Source organism: Geotrypetes seraphini, chromosome 2 (genome assembly GCF_902459505.1).
Source record: "Geotrypetes seraphini chromosome 2, aGeoSer1.1, whole genome shotgun sequence".
Classification (NCBI taxonomy): Eukaryota; Metazoa; Chordata; class Amphibia; order Gymnophiona; family Dermophiidae; genus Geotrypetes; species Geotrypetes seraphini.
Genome location: NC_047085.1, coordinates 13,023,835 through 13,042,707, shown reverse-complemented (window position 1 = coordinate 13,042,707; position 18,873 = coordinate 13,023,835). Strand labels below are relative to the sequence as shown.

Genomic DNA, 18,873 nt, shown 5'->3' with positions numbered 1-18,873 from the left:
TGCTGTTGAATTCCAGGACTAGGACTTATTTTCAGAGTAGGTCTTATTTTCGGGGAAACACGGTAGTAGTCTGTGCAATACATATTTAGGCCAGGACCTGCAAGCTGGAGCATTGGAAGGACACATGAAGTCCATTCATTCAGCAAGTCCAGGCCAGAAGGTGCAGGTCCAATTAAGAGAGGATTACATAGCCTCAGAGGCAAAATGGGATCAAACACACCAGAGGTTGTGGTAAGAGCGCATAGTGTAGCTGATTTTAAGAAAGTTTGGAACAACTTTCTGGAGGAAAAGTCCATAGTCTGTTATTGATACCGACTTGGGGGAAGCCACTGCTGGCCCTGGATTGGTAGTACGGAATGTTGCTACTCTTTGGGATTCCGGAATCTTGCTACTGTTTGAGATTCTGCATGGAATCTTGATACTCTTTGGGGTTCTAGAACGTTGCTACTCTTTGGGATTCCGGAATCTTGATACTCTTTGAGGTTCTAGAACGTTGCTATTCTTTGGGTTTCTGTCAGATACTAGTAACCTGGATTGACCACCGTGAGGACAGACTACTGAGCTAGATAGAGCGTTGGTCTCATCCACTAAGGTGTATTCTTATGTCCTTAGTGTCCTTAAGCAGAATACTTACAGTCTTTTTAGTAGAACAGAGCTGCACAAGAACGGGGTCGGTGGGAATCCCGCCAGGACCCTCTCTAGTATTAATAGCTCTAGTAGTGTATCCTCTGCGTTAGAGGAGGTTCTGTTTAGAAAGTCCTTCATACAGTTTCTGTCTCTGGACCAGACACGGTTTTCAGACAGGCCACGTTTTTCACACCTTTAAATAACATGCTGCAAATTCGGGGGCTTGTAATAGAGCTTAGCGCATCCTCACGCGGGACTTTGCTGCGCTCTAAGCCCATTTCTAGCACAGCTTTAAATTAAGCCCATCTGTTATTTTGTTGGTTAGCTGTGCCCTGTTATCATTAGGGTGTAGCCACTGAAAATATTAATCGGGGAGCCCTTAATGCCTCTTATAGCTACTCACATAATGGAATGTTGCTCCTCTCTGGGGATTCTAGAAGCTCTTTAGGATTCCGGAATCTTGCTACTCCTTCGGATTCTGAATGGAATGTTACTACTCTCTGGGGATTCTGAATGGAATGATGCTACTCTCTGGGGATTCTGCATAGAACATTGCTACTCTTTGGGATTCTAGAATCTTATTACTCTTTGGGATTCCGGAATCTTGCTACTCCTTCGGATTCTGAATGGAATGTTACTACTCTCTGGGGATTCTGAATGGAATAATGCTACTCTCTGGGGATTCTGCATAGAACATTGCTACTCTTTGGGATTCTAGAATCTTATTACTCTTTGGGATTCTGGAATCTTGCTACTCCTTCGGATTCTGAATGGAATGTTGCTACTCTCTGGGGATTCTGCATGGAATGTTGCTACTCTCTGGGGTTCCAGAATCTTGCTATTCTGAGATTCTGGAATGTGGCTACTACTTGGGTTTTTGCCAGGTACTTGTTACCTGGATTTGGCCACCGTGAAGATGGACTACTGGGCTGGATAGAACAATTGACTAGTATTAGATTCTTATGTAACTTTCTCTCTCTAAATTAACCCCACCTAAGGGCTGTCCAAACTACCTAGAGAAGCCTAGGCAGTGAATTCTAACCTCCCAGCAGTGGAGAATTGGCCCTCTGAATAATTTCCAAATTCTAATTTCATTTTAATCTTAAATTTCAGATCATTGAGCAGCTGGAGCTGTCATTCCCTCTGCGGTGAGTATAAAGTTCTCCTATAGCACTGGTGTAATCTGGGGTGGTGTCAGAGGGTGGAGCCCAAAATATTGCAAGTGCTGATGCTGAATCAATTCCTATGCCCCCCCCCCTACCAAATAATATGACTGCCTTAACTCTTGTCCCCACAAACTAATCAGGCAAGCTGCTCCTGCGTTGCACAGAGACGTTATTTTGTTTGGGTTTTTTTTAATAATAATAATTTATTTCTTATATACTGCTATACCGTGAAGTTCGAAGCGGTTTATGTAACTTCTGACCCAGTATTGCTATTCTTATGATAAAGGGGATGGAACTCCTCTCGTATGAAGAAAGACTAAAGCGGTGAGGGCTCTTCAGCTTGGCAAAGAGACGGCTGAGAGTCTACAAAATCCTGAGTGGAGTAGAACGGGTACAAGTGGATTGATTTTTCACTCCGTCAAAAATTACAAAGACTAGGGGACACTCGATGAAGCTACAGGGAAATACTCTTAAAACCAATAGAAGGAAATATTTTTTCACTCACAGAATAGTTAAGCTCTGGAACGCGTTGCCAGAGGTTGTGTTAAGAGCGGATAGCATAGCTGGTTTTAAGAAAGGTTTGGACAAGTTCCTGGAGGAAAAGTCCATAGTCTGAACTCAGAACTTTCTTAAGAGATCAGACTCCACAGGTGACCCTTGAGGGGAGGAATGCTGGCCTAGTGCCTAACCCCCAGTAAGCCTGGTTCTAAGAGAACGGTTGTAGAGGCTCAGCGTTAAAGATAGTTTTCACAGCAACCTGTGAACTACTGTCTGGGAAAGGTAAACTTGGGTTTCAGTAGGTTATATAATTGTAGTTCTCTTTTTTAGCTCAGCAAAATCAGTTAAGCAATAGTGTAGTCGTTAGGGTTTAATACAAAACAGTGTTTTTACTCGAGATTCGGGTTTTAGGTTGCATTTCAGGGCATAATATCAGTCTCTGTCTCCACCACCTCTACCGGGAGACTGTTCCACACATCTACCACTCTTTCTGTATAAAAAAAGAAAAGTATTTCCTTAGATTACTCCGGAGCCTATTCACCTCTTAAGTCTACTGGATTGTCTACATTGGATTATTGTAATGTTGTTTATTTAGGGTTACCAAAAAAGACTTTATTAAGACTCCGATGAGTTCAGGATGCTGCAGTACGTTTCATTTTCAGTCTTAAGAAATATGATCATGATAGTCCTTTTTACGCCAGGCTGCATTGGCTGCCATTTGGGATCAGAATGGGTTGGTTTTTTGTTTTTTTTTAAATTCTTTATTCATTTTTAAAAATTTACAATAAGTGTAAAAGCATTTATAACATTTTAAACTGAAATACAACACTTAGGGCTCCTTTTATCAAGGTGCGGTAGATGGTTAACGCGTGGAATACCGTGCGTTCAACCGCCTGCCGCGCTAGTCGCTAACGCCTCCATTGACGAGGCGTTAGTTTTTTGGCTTGCCGCGGGGGTTAGCGTGTGATGAAATGTCCGACACGTTAACCCCCGTAGCGCACCTTGATAAAAGGAGCCCTTAATATTCTGTTAAAATACATATCAGAATTTATCCCCCTCTCCCTAATCAATAACATTCTTTAAATTCAAAAAAACCTACCATAAACCCCATTCCTATATACCTTATTTAATTTTCAAATTAAAAAAACCCTTCCCCTCCCCCCATCCCGGATGTGCATTTTTAAGGGGAAAAATAATATTCAGTCAAGTTTTCAGGTTTCAAGTTTATTTAGTTTCTTTGATTACCTCGCATAGTCCAAATCCAATGCGATTTACACAAGCTCCAAAATTATGTAAAATATTAAAAACCAACAAACATAACATTCATTACTAATACAATAGTACATGTAAGGAGGGAAGGGATTAACAACAATTAACATAAATACAATTCTAAAAAAAAAAAAAAAAAAAATTAAAGATAAAACCATAGTTTGTTAATGGCTCCCAAATCTCCTGAAATTTTCTAAAATTCCCCTGCTGTGTGGCCATTGTCCTTTCCATTTTATAAATGTGACCTAAAGAGTTCCACCAGAAGCTGTAATTAAGTCTCTTCCAGTTTTGGTCAGAGTGTTTTTTAAGTTTGGCTGTTTTTGTTATAAGGCACTTTTTGGATTATTACCCTCTTATTTGGTATCTTATTTGAAATTGTCTTATTCAATCAAATGTACCAGAAACTTACTCAGCACATAATAACCAACTATTATTATTTTTTATTTTTTTTGTAATTATTTATTTATCAATTTTCAAATAAACAATCAAGTATTCACTTGTACAGAAAGGAGAGGCATTAAAGAACACATTCCAAGCAAATCAATAATTATGATCAAAGGAAAAATAATCTTAATCTCCTCCTCAAGTCCTCATATTATGGATCCAAGATGTAAAACAGTGAGTCTTACAAAAGTCTTAGTAATATATCAATAAGAAGAAAAACAGGAACACAGTTAGCTGAAGGAAGTGACCTAATCAAATAATGAACACTCATGTTATTATTGTCCCAGCTTTCAGGTGTGCAGCTGACAGAAAGATTGTCAGTTGTATAGGCTCAAAGAAAACATATTTTTGCTTTTGATATAATATCACACATTTACATGGGTGTCTTAAGAAGAAAGAGGCCCCAAGAGCGATAACTCCCTGCTTCAAAATCAGAAATTCACGACGACGCCTTTGGGTATCTCGAGCCAGATCCGGAAATATTTGTATTTTAAATCCCAAAAATTATTTTGACTTATTTTTGAAGTAAAGTCTCAGCAACCCGTATAACCAACTATTATTAATCTTGACTGGGGTTGCTATTCAGCATATCACCAATAACTAGAAAAATTATACTAATCTTAATTATACATTTTGGTGGAATTCGGTATGCCATATTTTTAAGATGGAAAGAGCAATTGCAATACAGAAAGGGAACTATAATAATTTTATAAAGATCTGGGGGCCATTGGAACGATATTGTAAGGAGTAAACATCATTTTCCTTGGATGAATATATGTACACATGGGGGGGGGGGAGTTTTTCTGGAAATTTCACTATATTATGTGTTTATGTTATATTTATGATATAATTGATTATAATATTTGAAAGAAGGTGGGTGGGACGGGATATAATTTTTATGTTTTTAGAATTATATGAGAATTACAAGTGTTATTGTTGTTACTAATGATATATTCCTGTACGCTTGCTGTAAGTTTTCAAAATAATAAATAATTTAAAATAAAAAAAAAAATGTACCAGAAACTCAGGTATGGTCATCTCCCCCGCCCCAAGGGCCTGTCGTCCTAAGACTTTTTGGGACAGGACATTGAAGTATCAGATGGGGAAGATGAACTCCTGTTGATTGTTCAAACTTATTCTTACTCTACATTTAATAATAATAATAATAACAGCTTATATACCGCAATACTGTGAAGTTCTATGCGGTTTACAAAGATTAAGCAAAGGTACAAATTGATTGACTTTAAGAGGGGAGGAAGAAAGAGGGTTAATAGGACAGGAAATCCATTGTTGAGGAGAGAGTGATCAATAGAACAAGTTAATCGCTCTAGAGGGGAGAGAGAAGAGAGGATCAGTTGTCTAGATACTTTAGGAACAGGTGTGTTTTCAGACGTTTCCTAAATTCCTCATAAGTAGTGGGCGAAAGCAATTGTTCTAGGTCTTTACCCCATGATGCTGCTTGGGGCGAGAGAAGATGTTCATGGTGTTTTTTCAGTTTACCACCTCTCACTGGGGGGGAAACGAAGTTGGAATGTCAGCTTCTCTTGTGTCTGTTGGCTGAGAAGACGAAAAGGTCAGTTATGTCTTGGGGGCATTTAGGAAATTATTAAAAACTTAGGGCTCCTTTTAGGAAGGTGCGTTAGGGCCTTAACGTGCTACCGCCTCCTTTTGAGCAGGTGGCAGTTTTTCGTCTAGCGTGCGCTAATCCGGTGAGTGCGGTAAAAACGCTAGGGCATCTTTGTAAAAGGAGCCCTTACTTATTTGATAAATAAGAATGCTGATTTTTAAATATTGATGATGGCGTTTTTTATTCCAATTATTTTTAACCTTTGTTATAATTTGATAGAAACGAGTTTGGAACTGTATTTTAGCTCTGCTCCTTGATTGATGTATGTTGGTGTGTGTTTTTGAAATTGTACGTTTCGCTGAACTGTTTCAGTTTTTCTGTTGTGAACCGCCTAGAACTGTTGGTGGGGCGGTATAGAAGAAAATAAATTATTATTATTATTATATCCTATGCCTTCTCAATCCAGAGCTTCCTTTCAAATGAAAGAGACTCGACTCATGCGCATTTATGCCATGTAGGTATTTAAACGTCTCTATCATATCTCCCCTCTCCCGCCTTTCCTCCAAAGTATACACATTGAGATCTTTGCCTAACCCCACATACCTTATGCCAAAGACCACGCACCATTTTAGTAGCCTTCCTCTGGACCATAAGAACATAAGAATTGCCGCTGCTGGGTCAGACCATGGTCCATTGTGCTCAGCAGTACGCTCCCGCGGCGGCTCTTAGGTCAAAGACCAGCACCCTAACTGAGATTAGCCTTACCTGCGTATGTTCTGGTTCAGCAGGAATTTGTCTAACTTTGTCTTGAATCCCTGGAGGGTGTTTTCCCCTATAACAGCCTTCGGAAGAGCGTTCCAGTTTTCTACCACTCTCTGGGTGAAGAAGAACTTCCTTACGTTCGTATGGAATCTATCCCCTTTCAACTTTAGAGAGTGCCCTCTCATTCTCCCTACCTTGGAGAGAACATAAGAATTCCCACTGCTGGGTCAGACCAGTGGTCCATCCTGCCCAGCAGTTCGCTCATGCGGTGGCCCCTAGGTCAAGACCAGTGCTCCAAATGAGTCCAGTCTCACCAGTTTAACATGAACTTGTCCAACTTTGTCTCGAATCCCTGAAGTGTGTTTCCCCCTATAACAGACTCCGGAAGAGCGTTCCAGTTTTCCACCACTCTCTGGGTGAAGAAGAACTTCCTTACGTTTGTACGAAATCTATCCCCTTTCAACTTTAGAGAGTGCCCTCTCGTTCTCCCTACCTTGGAGAGAATGAACAACCTGTCTTTATCTACTAAGTCTATTCCCTTCATTATCTTGAATGTTTCGATCATGTCCCCTCTCAGTCTCCTCTTTTCTAGGGAGAAGAGGCCCAGTTTCTCTAATCTCTCACTGTATGGCAACTCCTCCAGCCCCTTAACCATTTTAGTTGCTCTTCTCTGGACCCTTTCGAGTAGTACCTTGTCCTTCTTCATGTACACCGACCAGTGCTGGACACAGTATTCCAGGTGAGAGTGTACCATGGCCTGGTACAGCGGCATGATAACCTTCTCCAATCTGTTCGTGATCCCCTTCTTAATCATTCCTAGCATTCTCTTCGCCCTTTTCGCTGCCGCCCGGACGGCTTCATTGACTTGTCGACCAATGCTCCCAAGTCTCTTTCCTGGGGGGTCTCTCCAAGTACTGCACCAGACATCCTGTATTCATGTATAAGATTTTTGTTACCGACATGCATCACCTTACACTTATCCACATTAAACCTCATTTGCCATGTCGCAGCCCATTTCTCGAGCGTGTTTATGTCTTTTTGAAGGTGCAGCCTCCAGAATTGTACACAATATTCTAAATGAGGTCTCACCAGAGTCTTATACCTACTAGCCAAACCTCTTCCTTTTCTTTTTAGAGGACATGTCTGGGCGTCAGGACAGCTTTTTAAAACCCGACACTTTGTCCAGGTTTTGACAAGTTTCCAGCTCGGAACTGTGTCGGGAGGGCATCCGCACGAGCGCCGATATAACGTGGTGATGTCACGCGCATGCTTGCAATGTCATCGCCTCATGCCTGCGCATGCTCTGATGCCCTCCCGACGGGGCTCCGAGCATGAGAACAGGTTGAAGGGGGCTGGCCTGGGGGCGAGGCTGGGACAGAATGCGGCGTGTCTTGGATGGAATGGGGTGGAGCTGGGTGAAACTGGGGGCAGGGTCATGGGTCTAGATTTTTCTGGTAACCCTACTCTAAGCTGAGCTGGAATCCTCCACTGACAGTGCTGCCACTAGATGGTGCTGTTTACCCAAATCACATTTTCAATAGCAAGGGACAGGCAAACTCTTTAGGACTTCAGGGATCCTGCCTGTCCTTAGCTACTGAAAGCACAATATTGAAGCACTGCCCCCTACTGGCAGGAACATAGCTGGAGGTCTCCTGATTATCTTAGAGCAGAGGTGTCAAAGTCCCTCCTCGAGGGCCGCAATCCAGTCGGGTTTTCAGGATTTCCCCAATGAATATGCATGAGATCTACTTGCATGCACTGCTTTCATTGTGTGCTAATAGATCTCATGCATATTCATTGGGGAAATTCTGAAAACCCGACTGGATTGCGGCCCTCGAGGAGGGACTTCGACACCCCTGTCTTAGAGGAGACTGCGAGGGGACATGATCGAAACATGCAAAATACTGAAGGGGATAGACTTAGTGGATAAAGTCAGGTTGTTCACACTCTCCAAGGTAGAGAGAACGAGAGGACACTCTCTAAAGTTGAAAGGGGATAGATTCCGTAAGGAAGTTCTTCTTCACCCAGAGAGTGGTAGAAAACTGGAACGCTCTTCCGGAGTCTGTTATAGGGAGAAACACACTTCAGGGATTCGAGACAAAGTTGGACAAGTTCATGCTAAACGGGTGAGACTGGACTCATTTGGAGCACTGGTCTTGACCTAGGGGCCACCGCATGAGCGGACTGCTGGGCAGGATGGACCTCTGCTCTGACCAGCAGCGGCAGTTCTTATGTTCTTAAGCCATGCCCTTTTGAAATCTGTACACGCTGTGGCTCTCCATCTCTGAAATCACATATTTACATATGTATGCAATCTACAAGTTTAATTATTGTTCCTTACACATAGAAATACTTCTAAAATAATCTACAAAATGTAATGGTAGGGGGGATTAATTAGGGTTATACTTTAGTCACGAACATGAATTTCTGTACTCACATTGGACTTTGTTACCAGCTGTCTTGCTGTTTGGGGTTTTTTTGTATTTTTGTGGCCTTTTTCTCTTTACTGTCTCCAATTTTTCAGTGTAATTTTCAATGGCTTTTATTTTCTTTGGCTCATCACTGTGCGTGTGTATCCTTTCTCTTTCTGCTTCATCAACATTACAAGCATGCCCTCACACTTACACACACACAAGATGGGCTAGATCAGGGATCTCAAAGTCCCTCCTTGAGGGCCGCAATCCAGTCGGGTTTTCAGGATTTCCCCCATGAATATGCATTGAAAGCAGTGCATGCACATAGATCTCATGCAGATTCATTGGGGAAATCCTGAAAACTCGACTGGATTGCGGCCCTCAAGGAGGGACTTTGAGACCCCTGGGCTAGATGGACCGCCGGTCTGACCCAATATGGCTATTCTTATGTTTTTATGTGAGCCAAGTATAGGACAATGAAGCCAATGTGACATCACTGATGAGGTTGGCTCTTAGGCATTGGTGGAATGAGGCCTTATGACATCACAATCTCAGCTCAGGAATGTTGCTACTCTTTGGGTTTCTAACAGGTACTTATGGGCTGGATTGGTCACGGTTGGAAACAGGATAGATACTTAGCTAGATGGGCCATTGGTCTGACTATTCTTATGGGATCATAATGAGTGGCTGTATAGTGAATCGGAGCATCTGTGTGCATGATCTCCGAGCAGAGGCTATAACGCCTTATATCATGGATTTCTCTGTCCTCACCTGTCTCCTTTTCTGCCACAGGAATGTCGATCGACCAGAACTTTGCCAAATCACACTGTATGACTTCCAGAAGTTTCTGCAATATGATCAGAAGGTAGGGTCTTTTGTGGTTTTAATTGGCACATCTCACGCCAACCTCTAGAGATTTTCAACGTTCTCATTGGTGGAAGCAGGACCAAATAGCAAGTGTGGATGATGCGGCAGCATTATTCATGGGAAAGCAGAAGGGGAAAACGTGATTAATAGCGTTCCATAGTTTTATTTGGGCAAAATGAGGCAGAAAAAGAGGAGGGGACTGGCCCCAACTCACATAGACAAAGAACTGACATCCAAAGTCTCCTTCCGGTTGCAAAGTCTGCAGATAATTTGTTTCCGCCCACAAACTTTGCAGCAGTTCTCAGGGGGAAAAAGCGCAGGTCCACAGACATTTGCATCTGGAAAACAAGTAATGAATTAGCTTTTCTTTAGCACTCTCCAGACCAGTAGAGGTTAACTTTACGAATGGGTATATATCTAATCATGACCAGCAGGTGGAGACTGAAAACAAAACTTTGGGACAGTATATACTATCCTCCCTTCTCTATTTCCCTCAGTCTTCTTTCAGTCTCCAGCAGGTGTTGAGTGATCTGTACCCATCTCTCTTGGTAGGGCTGTTGGAATTTGTTTAGGGGTTTATTGTCCCTGTTTTTGGCCGGACGGAGCTTGGTCGGGCCCTGTTTGGGGGTCCGTCCGACCTCGGGGGTGTCAAACCCGGCGGGTCACGAGCGGGGTCCCTCCCCCCACTTCCTCCACCTCCCCACATTTTTTTAGAGGAGCCTCAGCAGTAAGCCTTGCCCCCTAAGTCAAGCAAGGCATATTGCTTCGAGAGCCTGTGGAGTCTGTTCTGTAAAAAAAAAAAAAAAAAAAAAAAAAAAAATCCTGAGGTAGTGCTGGTCTGAAGGGTTGTTTCCCTTTAAGAAAACTGTATTTTACTGTTTTTTTTCATGTAACCAGCACTTTTTTATAGCTAGGTCGCGTCTGGAGCAATTGTGCCCTTCTCCGGGGGAGTAGGCCACAATTTTTGTCCAGCCGCGAGGCACTCGCGGCCGGCCTGAACTCGGCGGTTTGGGTCGGTGAGGTGGTGGAGCTCCGTCGGCAGCGGCTGCAGGCGCCCAGAGCTCCCCGCCGATGGTGCCTCGCGAGTCGGCTTGGAGCAGTGGGGAAGCCCGGTCTTCCACAACCGCCCACGGAGGGATTCCCCGAAGGATTCCCTCTCAGCTGATTTTTTGACAGCTGATGCCGACTTGCCTGTCTTAGCGGCTGGGACTGTTCAGTCTTCTCAGCCGCTACAGGCCATGGAGGGAGCATTTTTGGCGGGAACTTCGCCATTTTCTTTGTCTGGCCCCTCCATTTTGTCTGCAACCTCAGGTGACCTTCCCCCTGTATGGCGAACACAGGGGCAGGTTTCAGCATGGACCCCTGCTGGGGCAGGGAGTCCCTGGGGACCCCCAGGGGTTTTTTGCCCCCAATTTATTTTCTTTCTTTGTGCGGACTTTTGGGGGTCCCACGTGCGCCTGGGGGGTTTCGGGGGGGGTTTCCCTCCGCGCCCCCTATGGCTTTGCCTCCCTCTTTTCGTTTGGCGTCCCCTCTTCCTCCTCCCTCATCCAAGCGCCCGCGGGGGGGCTTGGATTGCGAATTGGTGGGCGGAGGAGCGTGTTGGCCTGGTTGAGGACCTGGCTGCTTTGGCGGGCTTCCAGGATCCTCTAGAGGGGACGCCTGTTGGCAGCGGGGCGGCGGGTTTCCCGTCTTCCAGAGCAGATGCGTCCGTGGTGCGCTTTTTTATTCAGAGGGATGAGCTTTTAGACCTGTGTAGCAGGTCTCCTTGGTGCTGCATTTTTGCAGTGGCGCCGCCGGAGACCCCGCGTATGGGGGCCCCTCTGCTTCAGGGGGTCTGTCCTGGTTCCCGCTCTTTTCCTGTGCGTCAGGATTTGCGGGATTTTGTGTTGGCGCAGTGGCCTATGGGCGCAGTTTCGTTTGGTGTGCGCCTTGGCTCTTGGGTATCCCGTCCCGGAGGGAGGTAGGGCTACCTTAATTTCGCCAATGGGGAACGCGGTGGTCTCGGCACTTCCTAAGCGGCATACCGTGCCTGTTATGGACGGTTCTGCTCTTAGGGTCTCGGAGGCGCGTGCGTTAGAGACTCTTCTTAAGTATGATTTTGATGTCTCTGCCTTTGGGGTCCAGGCGGCTGTTTGTGGGGAGCTAGTCGCTCGCGCCGTGTTTCGGTGGGCTGAGCGTGTCCTGGATCGGGAGTCTGATGACTGGTCTCTAGTGGATCAGGAGGTAGCGAAGATTGCGATGGCTGCCTCGTTCCTCTCAGATGCTCTTTATGACTTGGTGCGGATTTCGGCTAAGTCTATGGCATGGCCGCGCGGCGTATTTTGTGGCTGCGCGCTTGGGCGGCGGATGCTGCGTCCAAAGCTAAGTTTACTAAAGTTCCCTTTAGGGGGTCTTTTTGTTTGGAGAGGAATTAGATGAGTTGATTCAGACTCTGACGGACTCGAAGGTGCCCCGTCTGCCTGAGGACCGTGCCCGCCCTGCGTCTAGGTGTGGGGCTGCCCGGGGGCGTTTGCGGGAATTTCGCAAGTATCGCCCGGGGCGTGGGGCTGCTTCTTTCCCGGCTCAGGGTTTTTCCCGGGGGCGGTTCTTCCAGCGCATGCAGCCCTTTCGGGGGGCCCGTCGGGGGGCAGGGAATCCCTCCGCCGGTTCCCCCGCTTCCCGTCCTGCGCAATGACTCCTTGCCGGCGCCCCCTTTGGTTCCGGTGGGGGCCCGGCTGCGCAAATTTTTCCCCAAATGGGCCGAGATCGCGTCCGATCAGTGGGTCCTTGAGGTGGTGCGGGACGGTTACGCTCTGGAGTTTACCCGCTCTCTGCCGGACCTTTTCCTCGCTTCTCCATGTCAGACTCCATGGAAGACGCAGGCTTTTCGTCAGACCCTTCAGCGTTTGCTAGATCTCGAGGCAGTGGTGCCGGTGTCCCCTACGGAGTGGGGCACCGGCAGGTACTCCATTTACTTTGTGGTGGCCATAAAGGAGGGGACCTTTCGGCCCATCCTGGATGTCTCTCGATCTGACGGAGGCCTACTTGCAGGTTCCAATTCGGGCCTCTCATCAGCACTTCCTTCGCTTTGCGATCTTGGGGCGGCACTTTCAGTTCTGTGCGCTTCCCTTTGGTCTGGCCACGGCTCCTCGGACGTTCACCACGGTAATGGTGGTCGTCGCGGCAGCCTTGCGGTCGGTGGGCATCCTGGTTCTCCCCTACCTGGACGACTGGTTGATTCGGGCAAAGTCGTTGCAGGAGAGCTCCCGGGTTACGGCTCGGGTGGTGGAGTTTCTCCGGTCGCTGGGCTGGGTGGTCAACCTTTCCAAGAGTCGGTTGGTCCCGGCTCAGCGTCTGGAGTGCCTTGGGGTTATGTTCGACATCTCCTTGGGGAAGGTCTTCCTTCCAGAGGCCCGGGTGAGCAAATTGCAATCTCAGATTCGCCTGCTTTTGGCGTCCCGGGGTCCTCGGGCGCGAGATTTCCTCCAAGTCCTGGGGTCAATGGCGGCGTCCCTGGACGTGGTGAGGTGGGCGCGGGCCCACATGCGTCCTCTTCAGTATGCTCTGCTCCGGAGGTGGTCTCCCCGGAGGCAAGATTTGGATGTTCCGGTTCCCCTGCGAGGCTTGGCGCGCTGCAGTCTGCGCTGGTGGCTCCGGACCCCTCACCTGGTTCAGGGGGTGGGTCTGGATCTCCCGCAGTGGACGGTGCTCCTTACGGATGCGAGTCTCCTCGGTTGGGGGGCTCAGTTTATGGGCCACTCAGCTCGGGGCACCTGGTCCGCGGAGGAGGCCTCCTGGTCGATCAACGAGTTGGAGACCAGAGCGGTCAGGCTGGCGCTGTTAGCTTTCCACTCCCTTTTGCTGGGCAAGTCGGTCAGAGTCCTGTCGGACAATGCCACGGCGGTGGCTTATGTCAATCGTCAGGGGGGCACCAAGAGCACTCCTGTGGCGCAGGAGGCGGCTCGGCTCATGGTTTGGGCGGAGTCCCATCTTCTGGACCTCTCGGCTTCTCATATAGCCGGGGTAGAAAATGTTCAGGCAGACTTCCTCAGTCGTCACTTCCTGGATCCAGGAGAGTGGTTTCTCGGCGCCGGAGCGTTTCGGTTGATAGTGCAAGATTGGGGGCAGCCCCTGATGGACCTGATGGCCACGAGTGGCAACGCCAAAGTGCCCCGCTTCTTCAGTCGTCGCAGGGAAGGGCTGGCCGAGGGTCTGGATGCTCTGGTCCAGCCGTGGCCAACGGAGGGGCTGTTGTATGTGTTCCCTCCTTAGCCGCTGGTGGGCAGAGTGCTTCTTCGCATTGTTCACCATCCGGGTTTGGTGGTGCTGGTGGCTCCGGATTGGCCTCGACGTCCGTGGTATGCGGATCTGGTGAGACACCTGGTGGCGGTTCCTCTTCCTCTGCCTCTCTCGGACGACCTTCTGATGCAGGGTCCCATTCCCTTGTTCGACCCGTCTCTCTTCTGTCTTACGGCGTGGCTCTTGAAAGGGGTCGCCTTAGCAAGAAGGGATATTCAGACAAGGTGATCGCTACACTGTTGGGGTCCCGGAGGCTTTCTACCTCTCGGGCTTATGTGCGGGTTTGGCGTCTCTTTGAGGAATGGTGTCGGGCGCGGGGAGTGACCTCTTTTCGCGCTTCTCTGCCTAACATTCTAGAGTTCTTGCAGGATGGCCTGGATAGAGGCCTGGCTTGGTCTTCTCTCCGGGTTCATCTTGCGGCCCTGTCGACCTTTCGAGGGTTGGTGTCAGGTCAGCGTTTATCGGCTCTTCCTGATGTGATTCGGTTTCTGCGGGCGGCCAAGTTGCTTAGGCCTCCCCTACGGCCCTCGGTTCCCTCTTGGGATCTTAATCTGGTTCTCTCGGTTTTGGTGCGCCCGCCTTTCGAGCCCTTGGACGACTGTTCTTTGAAGGACCTTACTTTGAAGGCGGTCTTTTTGGTGGCCATTACTTCTGCTAGGAGTATTTCTGAGCTGCAGGCTTTCTCTTGTAGGGCTCCCTTCTTGGAGTTGTCTAGGGAGCGGGTCGTCTTGCGGCCTGTTCCTTCCTTTCTGCCGAAGGTTGTTTCTCCTTTTCATGTCAATCAATCGGTGGTTCTCCCGGTCTTGGGTGGTCGGGAGGGCTCTTCTGAGCAACGGCAGCTGCGCAAGTTGGATGTCGGTCGGGTCCTTCGCTCTGATGTGCAGCGGACCCAGGAATTCCGGAAGTCCGATCATCTCTTTGTCCTCCTGGCTGGTCCTCGTCGGGGAGCTGGCGCTTCTAAGGCTACTATTGCGCGCTGGATCAAGGAGACGATTGCTTCCGCTTATCTTCTGAAACAGCAGCCTGTTCCGGAGTTTCTCAAGGCTCATTCCACTCGGGGTCAGGCGGCTTCTTGGGCTGAGTCGTCGCTCGTGCCTCCGGTGGATATTTGTAAGGCTGCGGTTTGGTCCTCCTTGTATTCTTTTGTTAGACATTATCGGGTAGATGTTCAGGCGCGTCGGGACGCGGTGTTCGGTGAGCGTGTTCTGGTATCGGCCCTTCGGGGGTCCCGCCCGTGAGAGGGACTGCTTTGGTACGTCCCATTCGTAAAGTTAACCTCTACTGGTCTGGAGAGTGCTAAAGAAGGAGAAATTAGGTTCTTACCTGCTAATTTACTTTCTTTTAGCTTCTCCAGACCAGTAGAGGTCCCCACCCTGTCTGTTGTTGTTGTTGTTGTTGGGGCTGTTTTCGCGGGCAGTTTTTGTTTTTTGCTGCGGGTTCTAGTATTTTTCTAGGGCCGGGGAGAATTAAAGAACAGCGGCTGTGGCTCGGCTGGCTTAGCTGGCGAGCTGTGGGGACATTTTCCTTCGGGTATTTCTCCTCTGCATTTTCCAACAGCATTTGGGTATGTTATTTGTTACTCCTGTTCGGAGTATTGTTTTCTTCCTGTTTTCCAGTTCTTGGTTCTGCTTGGCTATTCGGCAGACTGAGGGAAATAGAGAAGGGAGGATAGTATATACTGTCCCAAAGTTTTGTTTTCAGTCTCCACCTGCTGGTCATGATTAGATATATACCCATTCGTAAAGTTAACCTCTACTGGTCTGGAGAAGCTAAAAGAAAGTAAATTAGCAGGTAAGAACCTAATTTCTCCTTATGTGCTATAAACAGATCAAGGAATAACCTATACGACAGGTAGCAATTGCTGTAGTGACGTCAACGGAAAAGCCAACGCTGGCGCGAGCATCAGGTTGGGATTGCTGCTCACGCCGTGAATGCTAAATAGATACGGGGGAAGGGAAGGGACACACGTACATGGCTGGAGGGGGCAGGGAAGGAGCAGATGAGGGTGGAAAGGGGCGGAGAAGAGGGCAGGGAGGAACGCCACCATCCTGGGCGCCTCTCGCCCTCGTTACGCCACAGCCAGTAGGTGCTTTGAATTTATACTTGCGTTTCAAACGACGTTTCCCTCTTAACTTAGGCGCTAATAGGGCGCTGTTTATAGAATTTGGCCCTGAATGTTGAGGGTTTGGAATTCCGTTGGTAGATGACTACGCCAAGGTGTACACGTTGTTTAGCAATGAACACAGCGGGTTAAATTTCTGTTATTTTCCACAATAAACTAAACTAAACTAAACTAAATCTTAGGTTTGTATACCGCGCCATCTCCGCAAGCGCAGAGCTCGGCACGGTTTACAGAAGTTAAGAGGAAAGGAACTACAATGAAGGGATAAAGGAGAGGGACTAAGAAGATAGAGAGGGACCGGTTGCTAGAGAACGGGAGGTAATTAGATTTTTGAAAAGAGCCAAGTTTTCAAGTGTTTGCGGAAGGATTGGAAGGAGCTTGAATTTCTGAGCGGGGGTGTGAGGTTGTTCCAGAGTTCTGTGGTTCTAAAGAGGAGGGATGTTCCAAGTTTTCCTGCGCGGGATATACCTTTTATAGAGGGGAAAGACAGTTTCAGTTTTTGTGAGGGTCTAGTGGGGTGTGGGTTTGAGGAGTTCCAAAAGAGTGGGATAATGGGAGGGAGGACGCCATGTAGGATCTTGAAGACTAAGCAGGCACATTTATAGAGGACTCTGGAGTATACTGGGAGCCAGTGAAGCTTGGAGAGGAGTGGGGAGACGTGATCGAACTTGCCTTGATATTGAAGTTTCATTTAATAAAATACGGCTAGATGTTTTTTTTTGGGGGGGGGGTTGCATAAAATATCTTTTTATCAGTGTATCATTGCCGAGAGTGAAAACATAAAAGTCACAGCGATAATACCAAGAAATTTGCTCCATTAAGCCAAAATAATAGCACATTGTAAGAAAAATGGAGCTTTATGTGATCGGTGGCTTTGAGCGACCCCACAAGCGATCAAGCACGCTCAAAGTCAGGGGAAAAACTTCAGTTCGCACCATTTTTCCGGCTTTAGCACACGCGACTTTTAATCATGCGCTACCCCCGCGCTAGCCGAAAAACTACCGCCTGCTCAAGAGGAGGCAGTAGCAGCTAGCGTGCGCTATTCCACGCATTAAAGCCCTAACGCACCTTCGTAAAAGGAGCCCTAAAGAACCGGCCTTTATTCACAAACTCCTTATTCCACACGAACCTGCAAGAGTCCTAAGATCCTCCTCTCAGCATCTTCTTCATACACCATCCTTGAAAATCATTAGCACACTTCGGGCCACCTCATTCGCAACTACGGCCCCCACGATATGGAATTCCGTACCACTTTATATCAGGGCGGAAAAATATGTAAACAAATTGAAGGGAAATGTAAAGTGTTACCTCTTCCAAGATGCATATGACTAGCTTAATAGACTTGGAGACGGCCAGAATTGTTCAATAATCCTATTGTGGTTTACCTTTTATGTATTCTTTTTTTTAAAAAAAATTTTTATTTATTCAACTTTATTTTACATCAAAAGAAATTCTTTGATAAAGAAACATAACAATATCCAATAGGAAATAAAATATCAAATAATACTTATATATTACCATGATAGCAGTCCACAACTAAGGAGAGAGAATCAAGCACAAATCAGCCAAAAGCCTGAAGTCATAATGCCATTATACAGGGCCATGGTGAGACCTCATCTGGAGTACTGTGTGCAATTCTGGAGGCCACATTACAGTAAAGATGTGCGCAGAATTGAATTGGTTCAACGGACGGCCACCAGGATGATCTCGGGGCTCAAGGGTCTCTCGTACGAAGAGAGACTGAACAAATTGCAGCTCTACACTCTTGAGGAACGTAGGGAGAGTTGAGACATGATCGAAACATTTAAGTACCTCACGGGACGTGTCGAAGTGGAAGATGATATTTTCTTTCTCAAGGGACCCTCGGCCACAAGAGGGCACCCGCTCAAACTCAGGGGCGGAAAATTTCATGGCGACACCAGAAAGTATTTCTTCACAGAGAGAGTGGTTGATCATTGGAACAAGCTTCCAGTGCAGGTGATCGAGGCAGACAGCGTGCCAGACTTTAAGAAGAAATGGGATACCCATGTGGGATCCCTACGAGGGTCAAGATAAGGAAATTGGGTCATTAGGGCATAGACAGGGGGTGGGTAAGCAGAGTGGGCAGACTTGATGGGCTGGAGCCCTTTTCTGCCGTCATCTTCTTTGTTTCTATGTTTCTATGATGGGTCATTTGGCCTTTATCTGCCATCATGTTTCTATGTTTCTATAATCAGAAAGTTCTGTGACATCACAATGCAGGTGTAAAGAGCCTTAGCCTATAGAGAGAGGAGGAGATAGTGGATGCTGTGGATGGTCCATTTGGCCTTTATCTGCCATCATGTTTCTATGTTTCTATAATCAGAAAGTTCTATGACATCACAATGCAGGTGTAAAGAGCCTTAGCCTATAGGAAGAGGAGATGCAAATGTTAAGAGCCTTAGCCAATAGGGAGAGGAGGAGAGAGTGGCTGCTGCAGACACCAGAAAGTATTTCTTCACAGAGAGAGTGGTTGATCATTGGAACAAGCTTCCAGTGCAGGTGATCGAGGCAGACAGCGTGCCAGACTTTAAGAATAAATGGGATACCCATGTGGGATCCCTACGAGGGTCAAGATAAGGAAATTGGGTCATTAGGGCATAGACAGGGGGTGGGTAAGCAGAGTGGGCAGACTTGATGGGCTGGAGCCCTTTTCTGCCGTCATCTTCTATGTTTCTATGTTCTATAATCAGGGACAGCTGATTATAAGAAGAAACCAACAATGTTCATAAGATAAATGCAGAACACATCGATTGTATATTAACTATATGGTCTGGTTGGTGACTTCAATGGGCATCTGAGGGGATACGGAAGCCGCTTTACCCTCCAAGAAAAATTGTA

The 18,873-nt window shown here is 47.0% G+C and overlaps 1 protein-coding gene across 1 annotated transcript in view; it reads left to right on the top strand.

The window, feature by feature from the left end:
• Positions 1-18,873, top strand: part of LOC117355378 (1-phosphatidylinositol 4,5-bisphosphate phosphodiesterase gamma-1-like) — a 204,213-nt gene that overhangs the window by 82,972 nt on the left and 102,368 nt on the right. Inside the window, exons 8-9 of the mRNA XM_033933848.1 lie at positions 1,741-1,775; positions 9,540-9,612. Of these exons, the coding sequence (XP_033789739.1) occupies positions 1,741-1,775; positions 9,540-9,612 (108 nt within the window). The remainder of the gene's footprint in view (positions 1-1,740; positions 1,776-9,539; positions 9,613-18,873) is intronic.